At 48.3% G+C, this 22,665-nt stretch overlaps 2 protein-coding genes and 1 non-coding gene across 13 annotated transcripts in view; 1 reads left to right on the top strand and 2 right to left on the bottom strand.

Moving 5' to 3' along the window:
• Ccdc136 (coiled-coil domain containing 136) overlaps nt 1-3,510 on the bottom strand; it is a 31,442-nt gene extending 27,932 nt beyond the window's left edge. For all 9 annotated transcript variants that reach the window (XM_051151819.1, XM_051151826.1, XM_051151823.1 and 6 more), the window contains exons 1-4: nt 3,447-3,510; nt 2,625-2,732; nt 764-1,006; nt 604-678 (exon numbers count right to left, since the gene is read on the bottom strand). In XM_051151819.1, coding sequence (XP_051007776.1) covers nt 604-678; nt 764-1,006; nt 2,625-2,732; nt 3,447-3,510 — 490 coding nt within the window. The remainder of the gene's footprint in view (nt 1-603; nt 679-763; nt 1,007-2,624; nt 2,733-3,446) is intronic.
• On the top strand, nt 2,732-21,427 carry Opn1sw (opsin 1, short wave sensitive). 3 transcript variants are annotated; one of them, XM_051151828.1, is made up of 6 exons: nt 2,732-3,007; nt 18,567-18,776; nt 18,949-19,117; nt 19,641-19,806; nt 20,250-20,489; nt 21,125-21,427. In XM_051151828.1, the coding sequence occupies exons 1-6, from the start codon at nt 2,776-2,778 to the stop codon at nt 21,242-21,244; spliced, it is 1,137 nt and encodes a 378-aa protein (XP_051007785.1). In that variant the 5' UTR covers nt 2,732-2,775; the 3' UTR covers nt 21,245-21,427. The 3 variants fall into 3 exon arrangements, with proteins under 3 accessions (XP_051007785.1, XP_051007787.1, XP_051007786.1); XM_051151830.1 differs by lacking the exon at nt 2,732-3,007 and adding an exon at nt 18,159-18,268; XM_051151829.1 differs by lacking the exon at nt 2,732-3,007 and having other exon boundaries at nt 18,431-18,776.
• Nucleotides 12,129-12,200, bottom strand: Trnap-agg (transfer RNA proline (anticodon AGG)). The gene has a single exon. It is a non-coding gene; the product is annotated as a tRNA-Pro (tRNA).
• Nucleotides 21,428-22,665: the final 1,238 nt, after the last annotated feature.

Consider the following 22,665-nt stretch of genomic DNA (forward strand, 5'->3'; position numbering starts at 1 on the left):
ACAGAGTCCCTGCTGTTTTCTAGGGCAGATCCTCAAAACCTTCCGGAAGCCCAGAGAAGTAACAAAAGCTCTCGCTTTATTTGGTAGTGAGTGTGGTAGGATGTGGGACGCCTGCCTGCCTCACTGCCTTCCGAGACAAAAGGACCTGGGCTTTGGAATAGAGAATTTTGGGGCCGCAAACTCATGTTCTTATGTGTTTCTGTCAAAGACACATGGAGTGCCATCAAGCCCTGTGGCGCCCTTGGAGGGACCAGAAAGAGAAACACAGCCTGGATCATAACCTTGATCATACACCCCTGGCCCTGGACAGAAGAACAAAGTAAACAGGGATGTGGGGTAGAGGAGGAAGCTGGGAAGAGAAAAGGGAAAGAAAGAACCAGAGAGAAAAGATGAAAGATAGGAAGGCATTAGGGTTAGGGTTAGGGTTAGGGTTAGGGTTAGGCGGGCAGGATTGCCATGTGAAAATGGAAAGATATGAAATTAAGGAAAGAGGATAAGGGGCAATGAGAAAAGAAAGGGGTGAGATAACAGAGAAAAGAGGGGAACAATACAGAGTTAGGCTTGTTCAACCAGGATGGTCACTTAGACTTGGGGGGCAGTTACCTTGGAGCTGCTGGATCTGCTTGGTGAACACTTCTGCTTGCTGGGCACTGGCCAGCCGCTCATCCTCCAGGAGGCCTGCAGTGAGAGGAGCATCTGGCTTGGAACCAGGGGAACATAGAGCCTTCAGGCCCAGGCCCCCTGGACTATCACAGATGCTCACCTTGAAGCTCCAGGGAATCATCCTCATGCTGCCCAGCAAGCTCACGGGTCTCCTCCAGCTCTGCCACCAGCTGGAGCACCTGAGCCCTCAGCTCATCCAGCTCTGTCTCTGTGAGGCTCAGGCCCCGATGCTTGCCCAGTGACAGAGAGCCCAAACTGCCTCCTTTCTGTACTTGATCATGTTCTTCTTCGACCTCTTCCTCTTCCTCCTCCTCCTCATATAGAGCTGGAAGTAACACCTCCCCTAGGAGAGACAGCCATGCCAGCAGAGAGTCAACACTGTTTCCAGGGTCCTGCATCTCACCACCCTGCGTCCTGGGTAGTAGACTAGTGCCCCCTGGTGTCCCTCAAGGCTCCCCTGGGCACGACCTAAGTCATGGCCAGGCTCTGGTGGGTCAAGTTTGGAAGCACGCTCTCCCGCTTCCAAGCACCTAATATTAGACACCAACTGCCTTTACAGCAGCCTTGTGCTGGCTCAGCAACAGGAAGCCTGTATGAGGGCACCTGACACTTCCAGTCTGATTGCTGGGTAGCGGGTCAAGGAGTCCAGAAAGGGTTCAGACATTCAGACATCAGCTGCGTATTTAGGCCAAATGAGGCAAGTTTGGGACAAAGACAAAGCAAACAGAAACACATCCAGGTTGCTTGCAAGACATTATTAACCTTTTCCTAATAAGAAAACACTGGCTTGGTCTGTAGGAAGAGAAGGGAAGCGATAGAAGGAACTGGCGTGGGGTTGTGTGCGAACGTACGTTATCGAATACTGTTTCTAAATGTTCTGCCCCTATCGTTTCCCTGTTGGATGCCATGAGGTCCACCTCTTTCCTGCTGCCCCAAGTTGGTTTTCAGGGTGAGTCTGAGGCTGAACTCATGGATAAAAGAAAGTCTGCCATCTCAACACATTCTTTAAAATGACTTATTTATTTAACACATAAGAGTGTTTTCTCTGCATGTATGTCTGTCCCTCAAGTATGTGCAGTGCCCTTGGAGGTCAGAAGAGGGCATTGGATCCCTCAGAACGGGAGTTATAGACAGTTGTAACCTGCCATGTGGACGTGGGGAATGAAACACTGGTCAACTACTAAGCCATCTCTCCAGTCCTGTTAACAGTTTGAAAACTGAATTGGTACTGGTCCTCATTTTTGGGTTGGTGAGCACTCCTTCTTTTACTGCAATGCAGTTCTTGCAAATAGCAAAATCTTGTCTTTGTTTTTACATTCTGAATCTCTGGTCTTCCCTTCTTTAATACCAATAGCGTACGGTTCATCTGAGTCGTAGTTCCCCTACCCCCCATGTCTTCTAGTCTCTGGGGGAGGCCTGTACTGAACTGTAGAGGGGTCTGGGGGCACTTCACAGGAAGTCCTGGATAATGTGTTGGTACCACCTACCCTGTCACGTGGGTGTGGTGTTGAAAAATTGGCTTCACCTAGCTCTCTCCTAAGCACTCCCTTTCTAAAGCTGCAAGGCTCCATTTAGAGTTGACAGTGGTAGCACCAGAAACAGTCCACATGCCCATGTCCTGGCTTTTTAAAACAAGAGACAGCTTGAGATCTGGGTCAGCAGGCAGTAAGAAAAGCCCCCTGCAGAAAAGCTGCTTCCAGGCTCTGTTGGGCAGGACCTCTTTCTGTCTGGCAGCTCTCCTGCGACACATAACCTGGTTAGCTGGGTGATTGGAGCCCCATAGGGATGTGCCCAAACTTCCATCAATGCCTGAGCCCAGGGGAGGCATGGAGCTCAGCCACTAGGAAGGAGGGGCCTGAGGTGAAGAGAGGGAAGGGCCAAATTCAGGCTCAGAGCTCTGGGGTCGAGGAGGGAAGGAGAAAGGGAAGTGAGTGGTGCAAAGCCTTTTCCAGAAAACTCACCCTCCATAGCTTGCATCCCACGGCGTTCCAGGGACCCCCAGCGTTGGCCTTTCTTCCTCTCACAACCCTCAGATACCTCATAAGAGCCTAATGTGGTTACTGTGGGCCCTGTGAGTAGGGAGAAAGTAGACACTGCAGGATTCGAGAGAGGATGAGGCTGAGGGGAAAGAAAGGGCCGTGTGGTGGGTCCTTGTATGGGAGCCCCGGAATTTGTAACCCGACTGAAGGCGCCGGACTCACTCTGCCCAGCTCTGTGGTTCTACCTCCTCTGCCACTTCTCATGCTCTGCCTATGGAAAGGACTCCAGCCCGGAGCTGCCCAGCCTCAGCACCCCTGTTCCAGGCTATTCCTGGCTCCTCTCCCTCGCCAAGACAGAAAGGAGGGTGAGTGTTTAGCTTGGGGCACAAGGAGAAGAGGGCTGGGATGGGAACTAGGAAAAGAAGGGTTTGGGAGGATGCAGTGGATCAAGGCAGGGAAGGGAGGGGCGGCAGGACTAGGAAAGGAAGGGTTCCCCTCCCCTCCCTCACCAGACCTCGCCCACCCCAGCCTTGCCGGGTGGTCAAGAGCTTCTATAAACTGGAAGGGTGCAGGCTCTAGAGCCATTCCCCCTCCCTCATCGCGAGCTGAAAGCACTATCGGGCCGAAGAGACCAGGTGGGGAGAGCTTTGGGCGTGACCGCTAGGGAGGGACGCCCCAGGTCAAAAAATGGAGAGCGGTGTCGGGTAGTGGGAGTCGACTCAGTACCCGAAGCACCTGGGGGTCAGGAGGAAGGGGAGCTGTGGGAGAAGGAGCGTGGGGAGCTGAGGGAGAGGCGGCTCTGACCTGGGCTGGGGCTGGGGCAGCTCCAGCCCGCGGCTCCCGCGCCGGCCCCGCCGCCTGCCTCCATGGCCGCTCCCGCCGTCGCCGCCTCCCGAGCAGAAGCCGCAGCTGCCGGGCTGGGGACCGAGAGCCCGGTGCGCGCAGGGAGGAGAGAGGGCGGGCTGAGGGGGCGGGGCCTGGCCTGGCCACCTGACGCGGGAGCCCGCCTGCGGCCGCCTGGAAGCCCTCCCCGTCCCCAGCTCCGGACCGGGTAGGGACCCGCACAAGAAGCTCAGCACCTGTCATCAAAGTGCTCCCAAGCTCGCCCGAGGTAGCTTCGGGTCGGGTCTGCTGCGCATGCACAACAGACGTGAGCTACGGAGTCTAAAGGATGCTCCCAAGAAATGACAAGATGGCTTGTTTCTGGCTGCAGAACCTACCCCGGGGTCAGCCTCGCATAGGGACCTCCCTGCGCTGCGTCTCAGGGCCTGGTCCTGCCCGGTGATTAAGGCCGGAAAAAAAAAAAAAAAAAAAAAAAAAAAAAACAGAAATGAACTGTTTCTTGCAAATGCGGAGACACGCGCGCACCTCCTTGGTCTCCACGCAGTGCCAGCATCCCTGTCGCCGCAATTCACTCAGCCCATCCCCTCCTAGTGGCCTCGCGTGCCCCAGAGCTACTGCAAGGCTGGCTGGTAGGGAAGTTGAGACCTGGATGTGCCAACTGCAAGGCAGTGTCTCTCTGCTCCATCCTCGCCCCCCCCCCCCCGAATTCCCACCAAGCCAGAGCCAAGGGTCCATCCAGGCAGTCTCGGTGCTCCAAGTCCTGACCTGTCCCCTATCCTTTGAGCCACACCCCCTGTGACCTGTTCAGTGTGGGCGCCACTGATCTTCTCTCTTACAGAAGGAGATGTAGGAAGCCACGGGGTGGGGTGGGGTGGGGAGGGCTTATTTCACCTTTTTATCTATTTATTCAAGAGAAGATCCTGAGGCAGATCTGGCATTTCAATGGGTCTCATTTAGGTCAGAAATGGATACACAGGAACGGGCTCCCGGGTCATAATTGTGGGGTGATTTCCAAGCTTGGTGCACACACCAGCTCTTTCTCTTGTATTCTCACTCCTAGGATTTGCACATGGATTGGTTGTGGCCAACTCCCTAGGCTGCCAGGCTCGCAAGCCCTCCATGTTCCACAGCAAAGAACCACTTCTTTGCCTGCACGTCCCCCTGTTTATCAGTAATTTCAGCCCTGGGGTGAATGTTACTGGCCAGACAACCTACCCCTTCCTTATTAGAGACCTCTGCTGTGCTTTTCTGACTCTCTGGGCAGCATCAGAGTACATCCTGCTGTTAAGGCTGGGGAGCATCCTAGTCGTCTTTGTATCTTCGGCATCGTTTGGAATAAATGAGTAAATGAGCACGGACCTTCCAGCTGCATTAACAGTGCACTCATCATTCATCACAGAATTTTTTGCTTTGTTTTGTTTGTTTATTGAGATAGGATTTCTTTTGTTTAACAGAACCCTTGCTGTCCTGGACTTGCTTTGAGGACCAGGCTGGCCTCGAACTCACAGAGATCTGGCTGTCCCTGGGATTAAAGATGTGCACCACCATGCCAGATTATTACAGAATTTGAACTCATGCATTTAAAACGTATGTTTCTTATGAACAATAATGTCAGCCAGGCAGTAGTGGCCTGTGCCTTTAATCCCAACACTTGGGAGGCAGATGCAGGTGGTTCTCTGTGAGTTTGAGGCCAGCCTGGCTGACAGAGTGAGTTCCAGGACAGCCAGGGCTACACAAAGAAACCCTGTCTCAAAACAAAAGAAGCGCAAACCCAAAATGATAAAAAGTCAGTAGTAAGCCCCCTCTCTCCCCTTCCCCCAGCTGGTGACTGGAGGAATGGAGAATGGTGGGTTCTCACCTTCTCCCTAGAGGACAAGCTCCACTCTAGACCCATGGCTCTCGTGATCCAGCCGTAGAGAAGAACCGCTGGGCAAGCCTATTGTTTTGTGGCTCATCCAGCCAGACTTGGGCAGCAAGGCAAAATGTGTTAGAGTTGATGAAAAGTGGCTGTCTTAAGAGAACTAAAGGAGACAAATTCTGGAAACTCGGTGGCCCTGCCTGGCGCAGCTTCTTCCCATCCTGGGTCAGCAGCAGGTCAGACTAGCAGTTGGCAGTGGGCAACTGGAAAGAGAGAAGTTGATCTGGGGGAGTGTTCAGGGGAGACCCGAAATGGTCTATTAGTAGGAGGCAAACCCGATTCAGATCAGGATGGGGTTGAGATGAGGGTGAAGTCAGGGGGCAGAAGGAAAGAGCTTAGCAGGTGTGAGGAGGGGGTGGGGCTGTGGTTCAAGGCTCTGTCTCTGAAGGGCCAGGCATGGCAGGTGTGTCAGCCAGGTGATCAGCTTAGAGGGATGATCTGGATTGTTCCTCATAATCCTAGGGTTTAGGACTCAGCCTCACCCCCAATCCCATCCCGGGAGATCATCCCTTCTGAGGACCTATGTAGCTATTTATCCCCCTTTACCCTTATTTCCAAACACTCAGAGTAACCATTAAAGCGTTTCTAAAATGAATGTTTGCAACATGCAGAAGAGTAAAGCTCAAAGACTAACATAGCAAACCTGTGCGCACTGGTTTGTTCATATCTTTTCTTTTTCTTGCAATACTGGGGATTAAATCTTGGACCTTGTACATGGTAGGCATGTGCTCTACTACCTAGCTATATCCCTAGCCATTTTAAAATTTTATTTGAAGTAAATTATATGTATACACACACACACACACACACACACACACACACACACACACACACATATATATATAGAGAGAGGGTATCTCTGTATAACAACCCTGGCTATCCTAGACTCTCTTTGCAGACCAGGCTGGCCTTGAACTCACAGAGATCCACCTGCCTCTGCTTCCTGAGTGCTGAAATTAAAGGTGTACACCACCACACCCAGCTAAATTTTTTATTTTTGTTAATTCTTTGAGAATTCTATACAGTATCTGTTGATTCTATTCACCTTTCCCCTCTTGTCCTACACCCACCTTCTTCACCCTCACCTCACTACCCCCCACTAGCTTTGAGTTGTCTTCTGGTATTTCTTTTATTTTATTTTTCAACTGAGGCCAATTTGTATTGTACCCCTACACCGCTGGGAGCAGGGCCTGCCTTGGAGTGTGGTCCATCTGCCAGCAGGGTATGAGCATTAATGAAAACTGGCTTTCCCTCTCCCACAGTAATCTTTCTTTTTAAGTTGACTTATTTCAATGTGTATGAGCATCTTGCCTGCATTTATATCTGTGCACTGCCTGTGTAAAGCACCCAAGAAGACTGGAAGAGGGCATTGGATCCCTGAAGGTGGAGCTACAGATAGTTGTGAGTCGCCATGTGGGTTCTGGGAATTGAACCCAGGTCTTTTGGAAGAGCAGCCAGTGCTCTTATCCACTGAGCCATCTCTCCTAGACTATTAGTATCTTGCTAAGTTTGATTCTGAGACAGGTAAGCACAAGCAATAGTGTGGCAACTTGGGACCCTGTTTAGTTTTAATAACGCACCTTCCTTCCTCTTGTGATAATGCACATAGCAGCCTAGTTCTTTTACCTGCGTGTACCATTCATACATAACCCTCCTCAAACAGTGCACCTCGAAACCATGGACCCCATACACTAATCTTTGAACAATAGTTTAAGTTTCTTCACCTCTAACAACTTAACAACTTTTTTAAAAGATGTATTTATTTATTATTTATTTATACAGTATACTGCCTGCATGTGTGCTTGTAGGCCAGAAAAGGGCAACAGATTTCATTATAAATGGTTATGAGCCATCATGTAGCTGCTGGGAATTGAACTCAGGACCTTCAAATATATTCCCAAAGAGGCTAGAGCAATGTCTCAGCTGTGAAAGGCTAGGCTTTCAATAAGAATAAAATTGTAAAAAGACAAATGTATTACCAATGCATATGAGTAGAATATTTAGAAAGGATGTGGCTGATATAGCTTTCGGGTGTGTGCCCACATAAAGGGAAAACTGTCCCTGAGTAAACTTTTAGGGAGAATCTCTATTTGTCTCTTATGCCTGTGTATAATTGGGTACCTCTACAATTAAAATCAGATGCATTATGGGAAGGGGTATGTGAGAAATAATTATATGACCTAATCTATTAATCAAAACAGAAAGTTACTCTATGCACTTTAGTAACCAAACTCCTCTTGAACCCTGTAAAAGGAAGCCTCGAGTCACAGTTAGGGTCCTTGGATAGTTTCTCACTCCTGTGGACCACTAATCCCTTATCATGTATTTCTTTCTGGTCTATATGGTTTGCTTTGCTTTTGAATAATGTTTCCTGCTACTCTGAAAATCTGTGCTGGTCATTATTTGAATTAGAAGCTTAGAACCTGGAGCACCCACCCCTGACCACCAGGAACAATCCCGTGGCTTGAAAGTTTATGTACATACTTACAAAAAGTATGTAATTTTGATTTGTGTGGTTTAGACATCTGCCTTCATGTGCAAACCTTAAATCTTTAGGTATCCGTGGTGTTTCACAGCTCAATTCATCCTTTAGTGGGCATCTGCTGCTTGGGGTTTTCCATTCAAAGCAAATGCCACAACTGGCCATGCTATCTATGCCTTCTTGGCACGCGTGCGACTGTGTCCCAAGGGCAGATAACTAGAAGGGAATTTCTGGGCCATAGAATAGGTGCCTCTAAAGTTTACTAAGTGTTGCCAAATTACTCTGTAAAGTAGTTGTGCCAATTTAAATGCCACTATGTGTAGATTTATTTAACTTCTTTACTTCCCAACCACCACTGATGTGGAAGCTGCTCATGCTAAGTCCTTGTATATTCTTCTACAATTCTTTTTTCCCCCCATCCTCTATTTTTGAAATAAGGTATCACTGTGTAGCTATGTCACTATGGAGCTCACTAGCTAGCCTAGAGCCCACTATGTAGACTGAGCTGGTCTCAAATTAACAGAGATCTGTCTGCCTCTGCCTCCCAAGTCCTGGGATTAAAGTATATGCCACCATGCCCAGCCATTATTTACAATATCTCCCTCCCTCCCTCCCTCCCCCCCTCTCTCTCCCAAGACAGGGTTTCTCTGTGTAGCCTTGGCTGTCTTGGAGTAGCTTTGTAGACCAGGCTGGCCTCAAACTCACAGCGATCCGCCTGCCTCTGCCTCCCAAGTGCTGGGATTAAAGGCGTGCGCCACCATCACCTGGCTCTTAGTCTTTTTCTTAAAGTGCCTGTATTTTATACTCCTTAAATGGAAAGTTGGTGTCTTAGGATTTCATTGCTGTGAAGAGACACAGTGACCAAGGCAGCTCTGATAGAGGCAAACATTTAACTGGGGCTGGCTTACAGTTCACAGGGTTAGTCCATTCTCATCATGGTGGGAAGCATGGCGGCGTGCGGGCAGACGTGGTGCTGGAGAAGGAGCTGAGAGTTCTGCCTCCTGACAGGCAGGCAGCAGGAAAGGGGCTGGCTTCTGAAGACAACCAAGGAGAGGTTCTCATTCTGCACTTGGGCAAGCATGACCGTAGGAAACCTCAAAACCCACCCCAAAGGGACCCACGTCTTCCAACAAGGCCACACCTACTCCAACAAAACCATACCTCCTAACAGTGGACGTAGATTTCTTTTCTCTTGGACTTTTTATTTCATTGTTTGTTTTGTTCTGAAACAAGGTTTCTCTGTAGCTTACGTTGGCCTGAAACTAGCTACGTAGCCCAGCCTGGTCTTATACCCTGGAGCTGTCTCTGTGGGTAAACTACTTACTGTGTAAGCCTGAGACCTGCGTTTCAATCCCCAGTGCCGACTTAAAATGCCAGGCATGGCAGCATATAGGGTTAACTCTAGCACTTGGGAGATGGAGACCCCTGAGTCCCAGGGGCTTGCTGCCCAGCTGGTCTAGCCAAAATTGCAAGCTCCTGCTTCGGTGAAAGGCTCCCATAAAAAATAAGATGGTGAGCAATAGAAAAAGGCATCTGACAGCAAGCAACATCTGGTTTCCATGGCAAGCACCTGTGCTTGCAAAGTGTGTGTGTGTGTGTGTGTGTGTGTGTGTGTGTGTGTGTGTGTGTGTGTGTGTGTGTGAATGCCTGTGCGGGTGTGTGTGTGTGTGTGTGTGTGTGTGTGTGTGTGTGCGTGTGAGTGAGTGAATGCCTGTGAGTGCCCGTCCAGCTACCAACGACAACTAGGCACTTTTCTTTCTGGCTGATTTTAAGATCTTTCTTTCTCTTTGTTTCTATAGTTGTACACTCATGTGAGCTCAGGGTTCTTCAACCTGAGGACTTATGTCTGTTTTGAGTCTGGAAAACTCTCAGTTTTTAAAAAATTACATTGCTTTACTTGCTCAGCCTCTTAGCACATCTCATTCTCTCCCTTGAGTCTTTTAACTGTTCTTTCATAGTTTCTTGTATTATTTTCCTACGTGCTCACATTTCTGAATGATTTTTATTAGTTCTACCTTCCAGTTCACTAATTCTCTCTGAGTCTAATCTGTCCCCCTCTCCCCTGAACTCTGGTTTTTGACAGTTTTGTGTCTCAGGCTGTTCTGAAGCTCCTGGAGTAGATGATGGCCTCGAGTGTGACCCTTTGTGTCCAGTCCCTGATGCTGAGAGTCAGACATGCACCCACCACGGCTTCGTAGGTGCTAGGCAAGCTCTCTTCTGAGTGAGCCTCCTTCCCAGCCCTTTTTAAGATTCGTTATAATTTTATGTGTAATGTCTGTTTTGCCTACATGTAAGTCTGTGCATCTTGTGTGCCCGGTTCTTGCAGAAGCAAAAAAAAAAAAAAAAAAAAAAAAAAAGGTGCTGGGTCCCCTGGAATTGGGTCTATAGACAGTTCTAAGCTATCGTGTGGTCCTGGCAATCAAACCCAAGTCCTCAAACTACTGAGCCATCTCTTCAGCTCCCTGCTGCTCATTTCTTGGTGTTTTGTTTCATTCTCTCAACAGTCCCTTTATAGTCACGGTGCCCTGTTTTCGTTACAGTTTACTTTCTTGACTTTAATATTTGAAATGTACTTACTAAGTAACAGTGCTCATGGTGTGTCACCCCAGCTCTCAGAGCACTCTTGTTTGTTGTGTTCCATCTTAGAAGGGTTCTACCTTACTCCTCACGGAATAATTGTATTTCATCTGGGAGTCACCCCAGAGATGATGACAGGGCCCTCTCAGTGGGGCATGCACACGATGGACCAATGAGGATTCTTTGTTGTTGTTTGTTGATGTTTCTTTGGAGATAGTGTTTCTTCTTTTTTTTTTTTAAGATTTATTTATTAATACATATACATATTAATGCATGCCAGAAGAGGGCATTAGATGACATTATAGATGGTTGTGAGCCACCATGTGGTTGCTGGGAATTGAACTCAGGACCTCTGGAAGAGCAGGCAGTGCTCTTAACTTCTGAGCCATCTCTCCAGCCCCGATAGTGTTTCTCTGTGTGGCCAACCCTGGCTCCTGGAACTTGCTCTGTAGACCAGGCTGACTCAAACAGAGAGTTCCCAGCATCTGCCTCCCAAGTGCTGGGATTAAAAGAGTGCAGCACCACCGCCCAGCTTTTTATTTTAATTTAATTTTTTTTCCAGTAGGGATTTTAAGGAAAGCAGGTCTACATGGCAGGTAAAGAGTCCAAAGCATTGATTAGGGGGAGCACACATGCAAAGTAGGCTGCTGTTTACCCTCTGGACAGCCTTGAGAGCAGAGGCTATTCTGTCTGGGGGTGTCCACAGTATGGAGGTGGGGTACAGAGTTTACAGCGGAAGGAGTGGTTGCAGATGGTAAGTTTAGTGTCTGTTTACCTGGCAATCTTTTCATTGTATTTTATTACTTGACAGTTTCATACATGTATCCACTATGCCCTGATCATATCTACTCCCCAGTCCTCACTTCCTCTCCTCACTCCCCATAGCCTCTGCCCCAACATGTCCCCCACTTCTTTTGGTTTTTCAAGACAGGGTTTCTCTGTGTAGCCTTGGCTGTCCTAGACTCACTTTGTAGACCAGGCTGGCCTCGAACTCACAGCAATACACCTGCCTCTGCCTCCCGAGTGCTGGGATTAAAGGCGTGCGCCACCACGCCTGGCCTTTTTTTTTTTTTTTTTTTTTTAAATAACTCATTGAGTTGAATTAGTGTGGCTGGTGTGTGCGTGGGTGTGGGGGGCTGCACTGGAGCATGAGGCGCCCGCTAGGGCCTCCGAGCCAGAACAAAACCGATTTCCCCTTCCTCAGAAGCTGCCAACTGCCAACAGCCTCTCAGCTAGGTGTGGGGCCAGGTGAGTCCCTCCTGGACTGGCAAGGTGCCTGGGAGTCATCTAATCTGTAGGAGACACACACCGCTGGTTGTATCATAGAGCTCTCTATGCGTTCTACATGTCTTGTTTAGAAAAAATAGGAGGAACTGGGATATCCAACATGTAATATTTTGTCTATTTCTTTAGGAGGTTTTTCGCATACTCACTTTCTCCACCACCACCACCATCCTCTCTCTCTCTCTCTCTCTCTCTCTCTCTCTCTCTCTCTCTCTCTCTGTCTCTCTCTCCCTCCCTCCCTTTTTGGAGGTGTATGTGAAATTCCCCCCACAAACCCTGGCTTATTGAAACATTTCCTATGGAACAAGGTATATACAGACCGACAACTAGTCAGCAAAATCCTTTAATAGCCTCTGGCAAGAATAGGCAGTGAGAAAAGACAGGGCTCGTCCGGGATTTGAACCCGGGACCTCTCGCACCCTAAGCGAGAATCATACCCCTAGACCAACGAGCCACTGGTAGTTTCCTCTGGCCAGATGTGTCCTCTTTGCCACATCGTTAACCACAACTGTGGTTCCTAGGACTAGCTTCTCTGCTACTCCTCTCCCGCTGGCTCCCAGCCCAGGCAGGCAGTGCTCCAGCAGGCCTTGCTCCTGGCCTCTTTCCTGCTCTCTTCAGCCACTCCTCTGCCTGGGCCTCTACACAGGGCTCATTCTAACAAATGCATTGGTGGCAGCAGAGTGGAGACTCTTCACACCTTTGCTACCTTACTATTTCTCCCACCATCTGCTGGGAAAGGCATCAGCTGCCTCTACCTTACAGGGTAAGGACTAGGGGAGGGGGCGAGTAAAGTGCTCTGCTACGGAAGTGGGTTATAGTGGTAACCTAAGAGTCGGTAGGGGTGTATTCAACAGAAGAGTGGCCCTTTACTGCCTGCTGTGGGCCAGGCACGTGCTCTGCGCTTTGTTGTTGTTTTGTTTTGGTTTTGTTGTTGCTGTTTTTAAGACAGGGTTTCTCTGTGTAGCCTTGGCTGTCCTGGACTTGCTTTGTAGACCAGGCTGGCCTCAAACTCATAGTGATCTACCTGCCTCTGCCTCCCGACTACTGGGATTAAAGGTGTTCGCCACCATGCCCTGCTTGTGCTCTGTGCTTTACCAATTTGTTACTTTCGGGACAGCCTGGTGAGGCCCTCGCCTGTGCTCGCCTGCACGCCACTGCTGCGGGAAATGCTGCTGCAGCCATCTGCATCTAAACCCGCTTTAAATGCAGGGCACACAGCTTTCCAGATTTTCTAGAAACCTAGAGACAGGAATACATCCTCACATACTAAAACCACATTCCCCTATACCAACTAGCCCTGCCAAGCGATCCCATGAAGCTGCCAAGTGTCAACTCAGAACAGGGGAGAGTTTCTGAAGCCAGGCTGTGGCTCAGGAGGCCAATGCCAGCACTGATTACATAGTATGTTTCAGGTCATCTGGGGCTGCATGGTGAGACTGCCTCAAGAAGAGGAGGAGGGGATAGTTGATAAATACTATATACAGGAGCCAAATATGAGTGACCATGACCCAAGAGCATAGAATCAGGTTGCCCCAAATGTCATTTTCCAGAGCGGTTGACAGTTTTCAGGCAGTTTTTTTAGTTGTAGTCAGGAATGCAATAAATTAAAGCCCCTTTCAAACGCATCGATGGGAATATTGCATCATGTAGGTGGCTTAGAACAAAATGGACAATCTCTCCTGTGCTTTCAGCGGCTGTAGGGTAACATTCTTAGTTTTTGGATGGTGGAAACTGGTGGTCTGTGAATGCATTCCAAAATGTTCCGTGGGATAGTCGTGAGATCTACTAGGTCAGACATGGAGGTGGGCCACGAATGGCTATTAATATGTATAAAGATAGCCCAAGATAAATTGGCTCCAAATCGGCAACATTCCAACTCTCCACTCTGATTAAATTCTTCCATCTAATGCTAGCCCCACTGAGCTGTTTTGGCATCTCGCACAATTATGAAAGTCTACACAGCTGAGCAGTCTCACAGGACCTTTAACACAGGCTTAGTTTGTTTCTGAGAGCTTCCATTCACACGAGGATGATCTGCCCACAGCCTAAGTAAGGGAGGAGTGGAGGGGGGCTTGACAGGTGAGAAGGATCCCCAAAGAGGGTGAGGGGTAAGATCATGGCTCAGGTGCTAGAGCTGTGTAGAAAACTCAGTGGTGTCAGCTGGATCTATGCCTCACCTAACACACATGGAACCCTTGCTTGCCTTTGGCAGGGGTTTCTGTGATGGGGAGCTCTGTGTGTGTGGGGGCCAGGTATCTGTTTTAGTGGTCTTCAAGTCTAATCCTGTGCCTGGCTGGCCTTTGACAAGCCTGACGGCGGCAATGGCTCTCTGCAGATCAGTATGCCAACCTCCCTGAATTCTCCATGCAATTGTGCCCGTAGTCGCCACTTAGGAGAGGCCTATGGGAGGAATAAGTGAATGAATGAAAGTCTCAGGCATGGGCGCACACAAAAGAAATTACAAGTGGAAGCAGATGCTCAGGGGAGCCCTGAGCAGAGCCCCACCCTGGGAAGTGATCTCTTTGAAGAATAAGCACACTCCTGCAAATAGCCAGCACTCCTTGGCTCCTGGGCTGTAAAGTTTTATTATTGCCATTTAGGAGTGTCTGTACCATATAGGTGACTCTCCTGATTAGTCATGGCTGGAGAGAGAGAGAGAGAGAGAGAGAGAGAGAGAGAGAGAGAGAGAGAGAGAGAGAGAGAGAGAGAGAGAAGAGAGAGAGAGAGAGAGAGAGAGAGAGAGAGAGAGAGAGAAAGGGCTCCTCTTTTCTCAAAACAGCCTTTTCCTGTAGCTGTTCCTATGCTTTCAATGAACTTATAAATAATAAAAGTACACTCCACACATGACCTCAGGGGGCATTCTCTAAATTGTTTTTCCTTGGTGGGTGTGTCAGGGACTGCTGTGCTACTTACTGAAATGCCACGTAGGTCACAGCCCTGCTTGTTGGTAGGGGAGGGCTCTGGCTTTGGAGCAGGCTTGTTCTTCTCCTGATGGCCTCTCTGGAGAGAGCACCATTCCGGACACTGAATGTCCGCCACCTCATCACAGTGGCTTTGGCAGTCACGAATAGCCTTCCATGCTTTCAAAGGCTTCCTGCAGGGGATGGAGGGCAGAGTGTGTGTGGTGTGCCCTGGTGGAAATCCACCAACACCGCCTTCAGTTTAGTGCCAGATTAAAATGGCTGTGCCCTCGATCCATGCTGCCAGGCCCATCACTGTTCATGTGCTTCTACATTAAAGAAGCCATGGATAGAATTTTCTAGAGCCCCATGGATTTCCGGAACTCCACCTCACCCAGTGCTTCCAAGGCTGTACCTCTGGAGCTCCCTCATTTTCTCCCAAGCATGAGGATGGCTTTAGGTCAGGTGAATCCTTGGGGAACCCCCTCAAATCCAGCAAAGTGTGTCAGACCCTCCTGATTCTAACCACATAGCTGGAGGATATTGTGGGTCAAGAGTCAGTGGAATTGTCACAACGCAGACTGGATTAAAGGCCTGTGCCACCACGCCTGCATGGAGACCACTTTTCAAGAAAGGAAAAGTAAGCTGGGCGGTGGTGGCACACGCCTTTAATCTCAGCACTCTGGAGGCAGAGGCAGGAGGATTGTTGTGAGTTCGAGGTCAGCTTGATTTACAAAGTGAGTCCAGGACAGCTAAGCTACACAGAGAAACCCAGTCTTGAAAAACAAGAAAGAAAGAAAGAAAGAAAGAAAGAAAGAAAGAAAGAAAGAAAGAAAGAAAGAAAGGAAGGAAGAAAGAAAGGAAGAGAGAGAAAGAAAGGCCTGGCGTTCCATTCCTAGTATCACCATTGGGCAGCACAACCAATTCTCTGTAGCCCCAGCTTCTGACACACTCTCCCAGCCTCTACTGGCACCCACACGCACATGTGCACACTGGGACACACATGCACACTGATTTTTTTTTCAAGAAAGGAAAAGCATTCCCAACAATGAGGGTGGGCTAGTGAGCCAACAGACAGTGCCTCCAATTATATCATGGCCTTCCTCCTTTGCCTCATGCCCTCTCCTTAGAATCTCCCATCTGTTCCCTATTGCATGGCTTCAGGGTCTCTGGAGAGGTGTACCTCCGTCTGGTGTCGATGAGAATGTGTGCACTGGCAATACTCTTTTTGTCTTAAGCCTCACTGGGCCATCTGTCATATCTCAGCTGGGTCTGGGTTCCTCCTCCGTTGGGTCCGTTCTCTCCTCCCAGCCCCTCTGACGTGGGAAGGGACTGTCTGAGCAGGTATCTGGATGTCACAGTGGCCAAAAAGGTGTCTACCTCTAGCCTTACATCAGGAGTAAGAGAGGCTAAGGTGCCTTGAGTCCATGGTGGTCAGAAGCCATAAGCTGAGACTGACTTGTAGAATGCTGAGTACATTGTCACAGGCCATGTGGCATTTGGCTCTGTCCTCTGGCCCTGCCCAGGTGGGTTCTGGAATTATAGGATCCTATTTGTGGGTGAGCATCTGTGTTGTGTGATGTGTGTGTGTGTGTGTGTGTGTGTGTGTGTGTGTGTGTGAGAGAGAGAGAGAGAGAGAGAGAGAGAGAGAGAGAGAGAGAGAGAGAGAGAGAGAGAAAGAGAGAGAGAGAGAAGGGGGGGCTCCATTTAGGGCTGAGCACTTAATAGTCACTTATTCTCAGCCCTTTGGCTGAATGAGCTTCTTTATTAACTGCTGCTCACTGCAGAAAAGAAGCTTCTCAGGCTACAGTTGAGGGCAGCACTAACCTGTGCATATAAGTAAATATTTAGAAGGCAATCTGACAACATGTACATTTAGTAAAACAAGAGTAGTTTTGGCTAGAGCCCATGACTCTCACACTATGGGCTTTTAAAAAACAATCTTTTTTTTTTTTTTTAAGATTTATTTATTTATAATTTGTACAGTATTCTGCCCACATGTGTGCCTGTACTCCAGAAGAGGGCACCAGATCTCATTGTAGATGGTTGTGAGCTACCATGTGGTTGCTGGGAATTGAACTCAGGACCTTTGGAAGAACAGACAGTGCTCTTAACCTCTGAGCCATCTCTCCAGCCTCTTAAAAAAACAATCTTATAAAAAGATTTACAGTGTCAGGTGTGAATCCCCTCCTGTGAACCAGGCCTAAAAGCTAAGTAGGAAGTAACTGGTTACCTCTATAACTTTTATGCCATTATTGTACCAGTGGACACATCTTATCACTACTGGATAAAGTTGACACACCCCCTCCCCCTGCCATGGCCTGTATAGCACCTGCTGGCACTATAAAAGCTAGACCGAAGAGAAATTTTCAGGTTAAGTTCCAGCTTTATTTCTCTTACAACAGAAGTGTTCAGAAATAGTGCCGTACCATCTAGTCATGGTGGGTAACCAAGAGCAATGGCAATAGCTCGCCTTGTTTCAGTGACCGCTGTGATCTCCCTGACTAGTAACTTGTATGGAAGTATCTCCTGCCTGGCACCGAGATGTTCATTTAATAATCATATAGTCTGGGGGAAGTATTGTTCACTGTGCAAAGTGTCTATGTCCAAACTCCTTCTAAAAATCATATTTTAAAGTTTTTAAAAAGTTATGATTATGAGTGTTTTGTCTGTGTATATGTACGAGCACGGTGTGCATGCCTTGTGCCTCTGGAGGCCAGAAAAGGTCTGTTTGGAACTGGAGTAGTCAGGTGTAGGCCACCATGTGGGTGCTAAAACCTGGGTCCTCTGTAAGAGCATCAAGTTACCACTGAGTCATCTTTCTTTCTTTTCTTAAAGATTTTATTTATTACAGTGCTCTTAACCTCTGAACCATCTCTCCAGCCCCTGAGCCATCTTTCAAGCCCTCATATTTTAGTTTGCTGTGGTGGTTTGAATAAGAAATGGCCTCCATAGGCTCATGTATTTGAACACTTGGCCCACAGTTGGTGACTTTTAGGATGTAGAACCTTGCTGGAGGAAGTGTGTCTCTAGGAGAGCTTAGCCACTTCCATTCCCTCGTTCCTGTCTGAGGCGGGGCCTGGTGATGATGTCCATGTCCTGACAGTGAGCCCTTTATTCTGAACAGTTTTCTTCTCTTCTGTTCTAGTGTAAAAGAAGTCTAACCTAAGAAGTGACCTAATCTGGCTGACTGCGGGATCCCAGCAGGAAGACCTCACTGCAGAGACTCAGCTGGACATAGTAATGGCTTGAGCATACCCTGAACCCCAAGGCAGGGTGGAGTGGCTTCTGACCTGTCCTATGATGGGCTATTTAAAGTATTCCCAAGAGGGCTCTTCCCTCACCCTCCTCCTGCTTCCTGAGGCTGAGTTCTAGACTCTTTGGATGGGGACACTCAGGTAGGCATTTTCCACAAAGGGCTGGGTGAGATGCAGAGGGGCCTGAGGCCACAGTAGAGGTAGGATGAGGTATGGCAGCATCTCTAGTGAATATAGGTCAGTATCTTCCAAGCCACGGACACCAACCCTGACCCCGCAGCACTCAACCTTGATACCCAGGTTTCTGACCTCAATCTCTTATCCTCAGAAGACCACAATCAGCTTTGGGATCATGAAAGGTTTAGGTGAGGACTGAAAGATCTTTAATCCTGGACTTTGTCTTTGGGAGGCTTAGGGTCATTTTGAGTCCCAACGTGTCTTTAAAGGAGGGTGTTACGGGGAGGGGTAATAGCAGAATAGTCTGGAAGAGGGACCGGAGGTGATGGTGAGGGCATCCCAAGCGCAAGATGTCAGGAGAGGAGGACTTTTACCTGTTTCAGAATATCTCTTCGGTGGGGCCCTGGGATGGGCCTCAGTACCACATTGCTCCTGTCTGGGCCTTCCACCTCCAGGCAGCTTTCATGGGATTTGTCTTCTTTGCAGGGACCCCACTCAATGCTACAGTGCTGGTGGCCACACTGTATTACAAGAAGTTGCGGCAGCCCCTCAACTACATTCTGGTCAATGTCTCCCTGGGGGGTTTCCTCTTCTGCATCTTCTCTGTCTTCACTGTCTTCATCTCCAGCTGTCACGGATACTTCCTCTTTGGCCGCCATGTTTGTGCTCTGGAGGCTTTCTTGGGCTCTGTAGCAGGTACTGCAGGCAACTGGGGCTAGGGAGAGGGCCCTTAATTAATCACTCTGAGTAGTTTGACCGAAATGCAATGCGTGAGCATTAAACTCCATTCTGACTCTCTGGACTTGTTCTGTATGTCACTCCAGCCCAGGGAATGCTGTCTACCCTCTTCTTTTCATGTGTGCCACAGGTATAGTGACAGGATGGTCACTGGCTTTCCTGGCTTTTGAGCGCTACATTGTCATCTGTAAACCCTTTGGCAACATACGCTTCAACTCCAAGCATGCATTGATAGTGGTGCTGGTTACTTGGACCATTGGTATTGGGGTGTCCATCCCACCTTTCTTTGGCTGGAGCAGGTGAGTGTAGGGAAATGGTCTGGTGTGGGAAGGGAAATTGGGTATAACCTTTTTTTTTTTTTTTTAAATTAAAAAAATTGTATTTACTTAGAAGCATTCAGAATACCAACAAAACAGCTGCAATTTTTTTTTCTTTGCAATCACTGCGTTGGGTATAACTTTTTTTCTTCTTCTTTTTTTTTTTTTTTTTAAACAGGATTTCTCTTTGTAGCCTTTATTGTCCTGGACTCGCTTTGTAGACCAGGGTGGCCTCGAACTCACAACAATCCACCTGCCTCTGCCTCCCAAGCGCTGAGATTAAAGGCACATGCCACCACTGCCCAGCTCTAACCTTTTATTTCTTTGATCTGAGTTAGTACAGTGAGGAAAGGAGGTAGCTGGAGACATGAACGCTTACTCTGCCGTTGGAATGACTACAGTCTCTTTTGGCATTCTTCCAACTAGAGAAGCTAGTCCAGGAATCCCAGCTCCCACTCTGGTAGTTCTCAGGAAGAACCCAGAGTGAATGCTTGGTCCTTTCCAGGTTCATCCCTGAGGGCCTGCAGTGCTCCTGTGGCCCGGACTGGTACACCGTGGGCACCAAGTATCGAAGCGAGTACTATACCTGGTTCCTCTTCCTCTTCTGTTTCGTCGTACCTCTTTCCCTCATCTGCTTCTCCTACTCGCAGTTGCTAAGGACTCTCAGAGCTGTGAGTGGCTTTTGAGAGGGTCAGGGAAGAGTGAGTCAGGAGGCTCCAGGAGAGATGGTGTGTGTCCACCCCAGGACACGTCTAGAATATCCATGCTCAGATAGGAGTGCCAGGAGGCAACTAGAGAAGGAGGAATGAAAGATTGTGGAGTTACAACTCAGTTGTTGAGTACTTAGTTAGCTGGTGTGAGGTACTGGGTTCCATCCCCAGCACAAGAAGCAGTGGGGGAAGGGGTAAAAGACCAAGACCGGAGAGAGGAGGAGGAAGGGAGCGAAGATATGATCTTTCCTAATGACAGAGCTGAGACCCACCTCCATGATGCTCCACAAAAGGGAATGCCAAACAGCCAGAAGAGCCAGTGAGAGTTCCCCCTACATAAAAGGGTCCAGAGGTCCGGCAGTTGAGATCAGGAGAGGGATATGACCCTTGTGCTCAAATTCCAGGTGGCAGCTCAGCAGCAGGAGTCAGCAACGACCCAGAAGGCTGAACGGGAGGTGAGCCACATGGTGGTGGTGATGGTGGGATCCTTCTGTCTCTGCTACATGCCCTACGCTGCCCTGGCCATGTACATGGTCAACAACCGTAACCACGGGCTGGACCTACGGCTTGTCACCATCCCTGCCTTCTTTTCCAAGAGCGCGTGTGTCTACAATCCCATCATCTACTGCTTCATGAATAAGAAGGTAATGCTGCCTGTCTATATTCCCATGAGGTCCTGGTGCACTAGACTGTGGTTCTTCCTTTATCGATGACTTTGGAATTCAGGGCCCTGGACTCCACTCAGGGCCTATAGATGAGGGAAGATACAGAAAAGTCCAAACAGGCCAGGATGCTCTTCGTAGGCACATGATTGGAGAGTATGGTTGAGCCAGAAAAATCAAGTTGTCTTAAAGTGGGATGGAATGGGAACGACCCCCATACACTTTATTTAGCAACACAGATCTTTCACGTTAGGCAAAGATGCTCATCACTGAGTTATGCATCCCTCCTCTTAGGTCTTCTGTCTTGATGAAACAGTAATAACATCAATAGTAACAGACTTCTGGCCTTTTTTTTTTTTTTTTAAAGATAGGGTCAACCTGTATAGCCCTAGCTGTCCTGGAATGCTTATGGAAACTAGGCTGGCCTTGAACTCAAGAGATCAGCTTGCTTCTACCCCTACCTTAACTCTGCTGGAGTTAAGAGGTGTGTACCAGCATGTATGTCTTCTGCAAATTCTTGGTCTAGCCATTCTAAAATCTAGCATACAGGAACAAGCAGTTAAAGGTGGACTTTTAGTAGTCTTCAGGATAAGGATGACATTCATTTTTCCTTCCAGTTCCGGGCTTGCATCCTGGAGATGGTGTGCAGGAAGCCCATGACAGATGAATCCGACATGTCTGGTTCTCAGAAAACAGAAGTTTCTACTGTTTCTTCTAGCAAAGTTGGCCCTCATTAAAGACCCTCAACTGGCCTGTTGACGTCAAACAGAAAGCCACACTAAAGTCTCTACCTTCTCCATTAAAACCCTAACCACTAAAAGCGTGGGGAGAGATGGGAATACTGGTACTGGGGAACCAGTTCCATTTTTCTGTTATTCTCTTCCTGTCAGTAAGGCCACACAGGCCATTTCAGGTCACGGTTTGTATTGAGTGGCATCTTCACCCGTGGAGAAGTGTAAGAGAAGGGCCGTTTCCCCAGTGTATGAGTAACACTTTCCTTTTTGGTCATTTTTTTTTTTTCCTCCCTTGCTGGGGATCTGAGATGCCATCAGAATAAGGTAGAATAAATAGAAAGAAAAGGTGGCAAACATCAAACACCTACCGTGAGCTTAAAAGATCTTCCCTATGTGGTCTCTCTCAGTTGCTGCAGCCTGGGCTGTGGCTGCCATGGCCAGAGCTGCCCCAGCTCACCCAATCTGGCAAGAATTATTCTAGGTGTTTCCCTTTTCATTTGGCTAAACAAATGTATCCATTTAAAGCTGTGGATTGATTAAAGTTAGTGGTTTAATAACCTGATGTCCTCAAAATAAATGTGCACAATTCAGTACCACTTATGAATCAAACCCAAGTGCTAAGAACATTTTACCTTACACTCCCTAAACCTGCTGCTCTCGCAAAGTGAGCCCCTTTGAAATGAAAACCAAGATAAATGCGTGTTCAGCTACCCTCAAGGAATGCTGGGTGTAAGTATCGGGCACTGGAAAACAGGAGGGTCATAGCTATGAGAAGAAACCAGAAACCCCAGGAATAGGAAAGGACTAAGCGTGAGAAAGGCCGTGCTTTCTCTTGGGTTGGGAGAAATGGTGGGCCGTCTGAGAAAATTCCTTCTCTGTGACATTTTACAACACAATCCCATATCTTCCTTCCTTCTCTGGCTTCTTTGTTAATTTTTATTTCATGTGCACTGGTGTTTTGCTTGCATGTACGTCTTTGTGAAGACACTGGATTCCCTGGAACTGGAGTTACAGACAGCTGTGAGCTGCCATGTTGGTGCTGGAAGAGCAGAGAGTGCTCTTAACGGCTGAGCCATCTCTCCAGCCCCTTCTTAGTTTCTTGAGACAGGTCTCACTATGTAGCCTTGACTGGCCTGGGACACAATCACATTTCAAAGCGAATGAAGGACACATATACCCCTGATGAATGTAAACAGTTTTATTCACAAACAGACAGGTACCTGTTTGCATTACAGAATATAAAACTTGGTTTACACTCTATTAAAAAAGAACCAATACTCAAATTCAAGAAAGCTTAGCATTCAGAGCATACCCTATGGACATGCAGCCACTGCTTACTGCCTCACTTGATTTAAACCAGAATCCCAAACCCCAACACCATGTAGGCTCATGGAGATGAGAGCACAATTCTTGCTGCTGAGCGC

This window comes from Acomys russatus, chromosome 10 (assembly GCF_903995435.1).
Source record: "Acomys russatus chromosome 10, mAcoRus1.1, whole genome shotgun sequence".
Lineage (NCBI taxonomy): Eukaryota > Metazoa > Chordata > Mammalia > Rodentia > Muridae > Acomys > Acomys russatus.

What these genes read in the sequence shown, in the direction of transcription:
- Opn1sw (XM_051151828.1), top strand. Translation starts at nt 2,776, where the DNA reads ATGAGGCTGAGGGGAAAGAAAGGGCCGTGTGGTGGGTCCTTGTATGGG. An exon ending in TTTCTTGGGCTCTGTAGCAG is followed by an intron (nt 18,777 to 18,948) that starts GTACTGCAGGCA and finishes TGTGTGCCACAG; the next exon opens with GTATAGTGACAGGATGGTCA. An exon ending in CCTTTCTTTGGCTGGAGCAG is followed by an intron (nt 19,118 to 19,640) that starts GTGAGTGTAGGG and finishes GGTCCTTTCCAG; the next exon opens with GTTCATCCCTGAGGGCCTGC.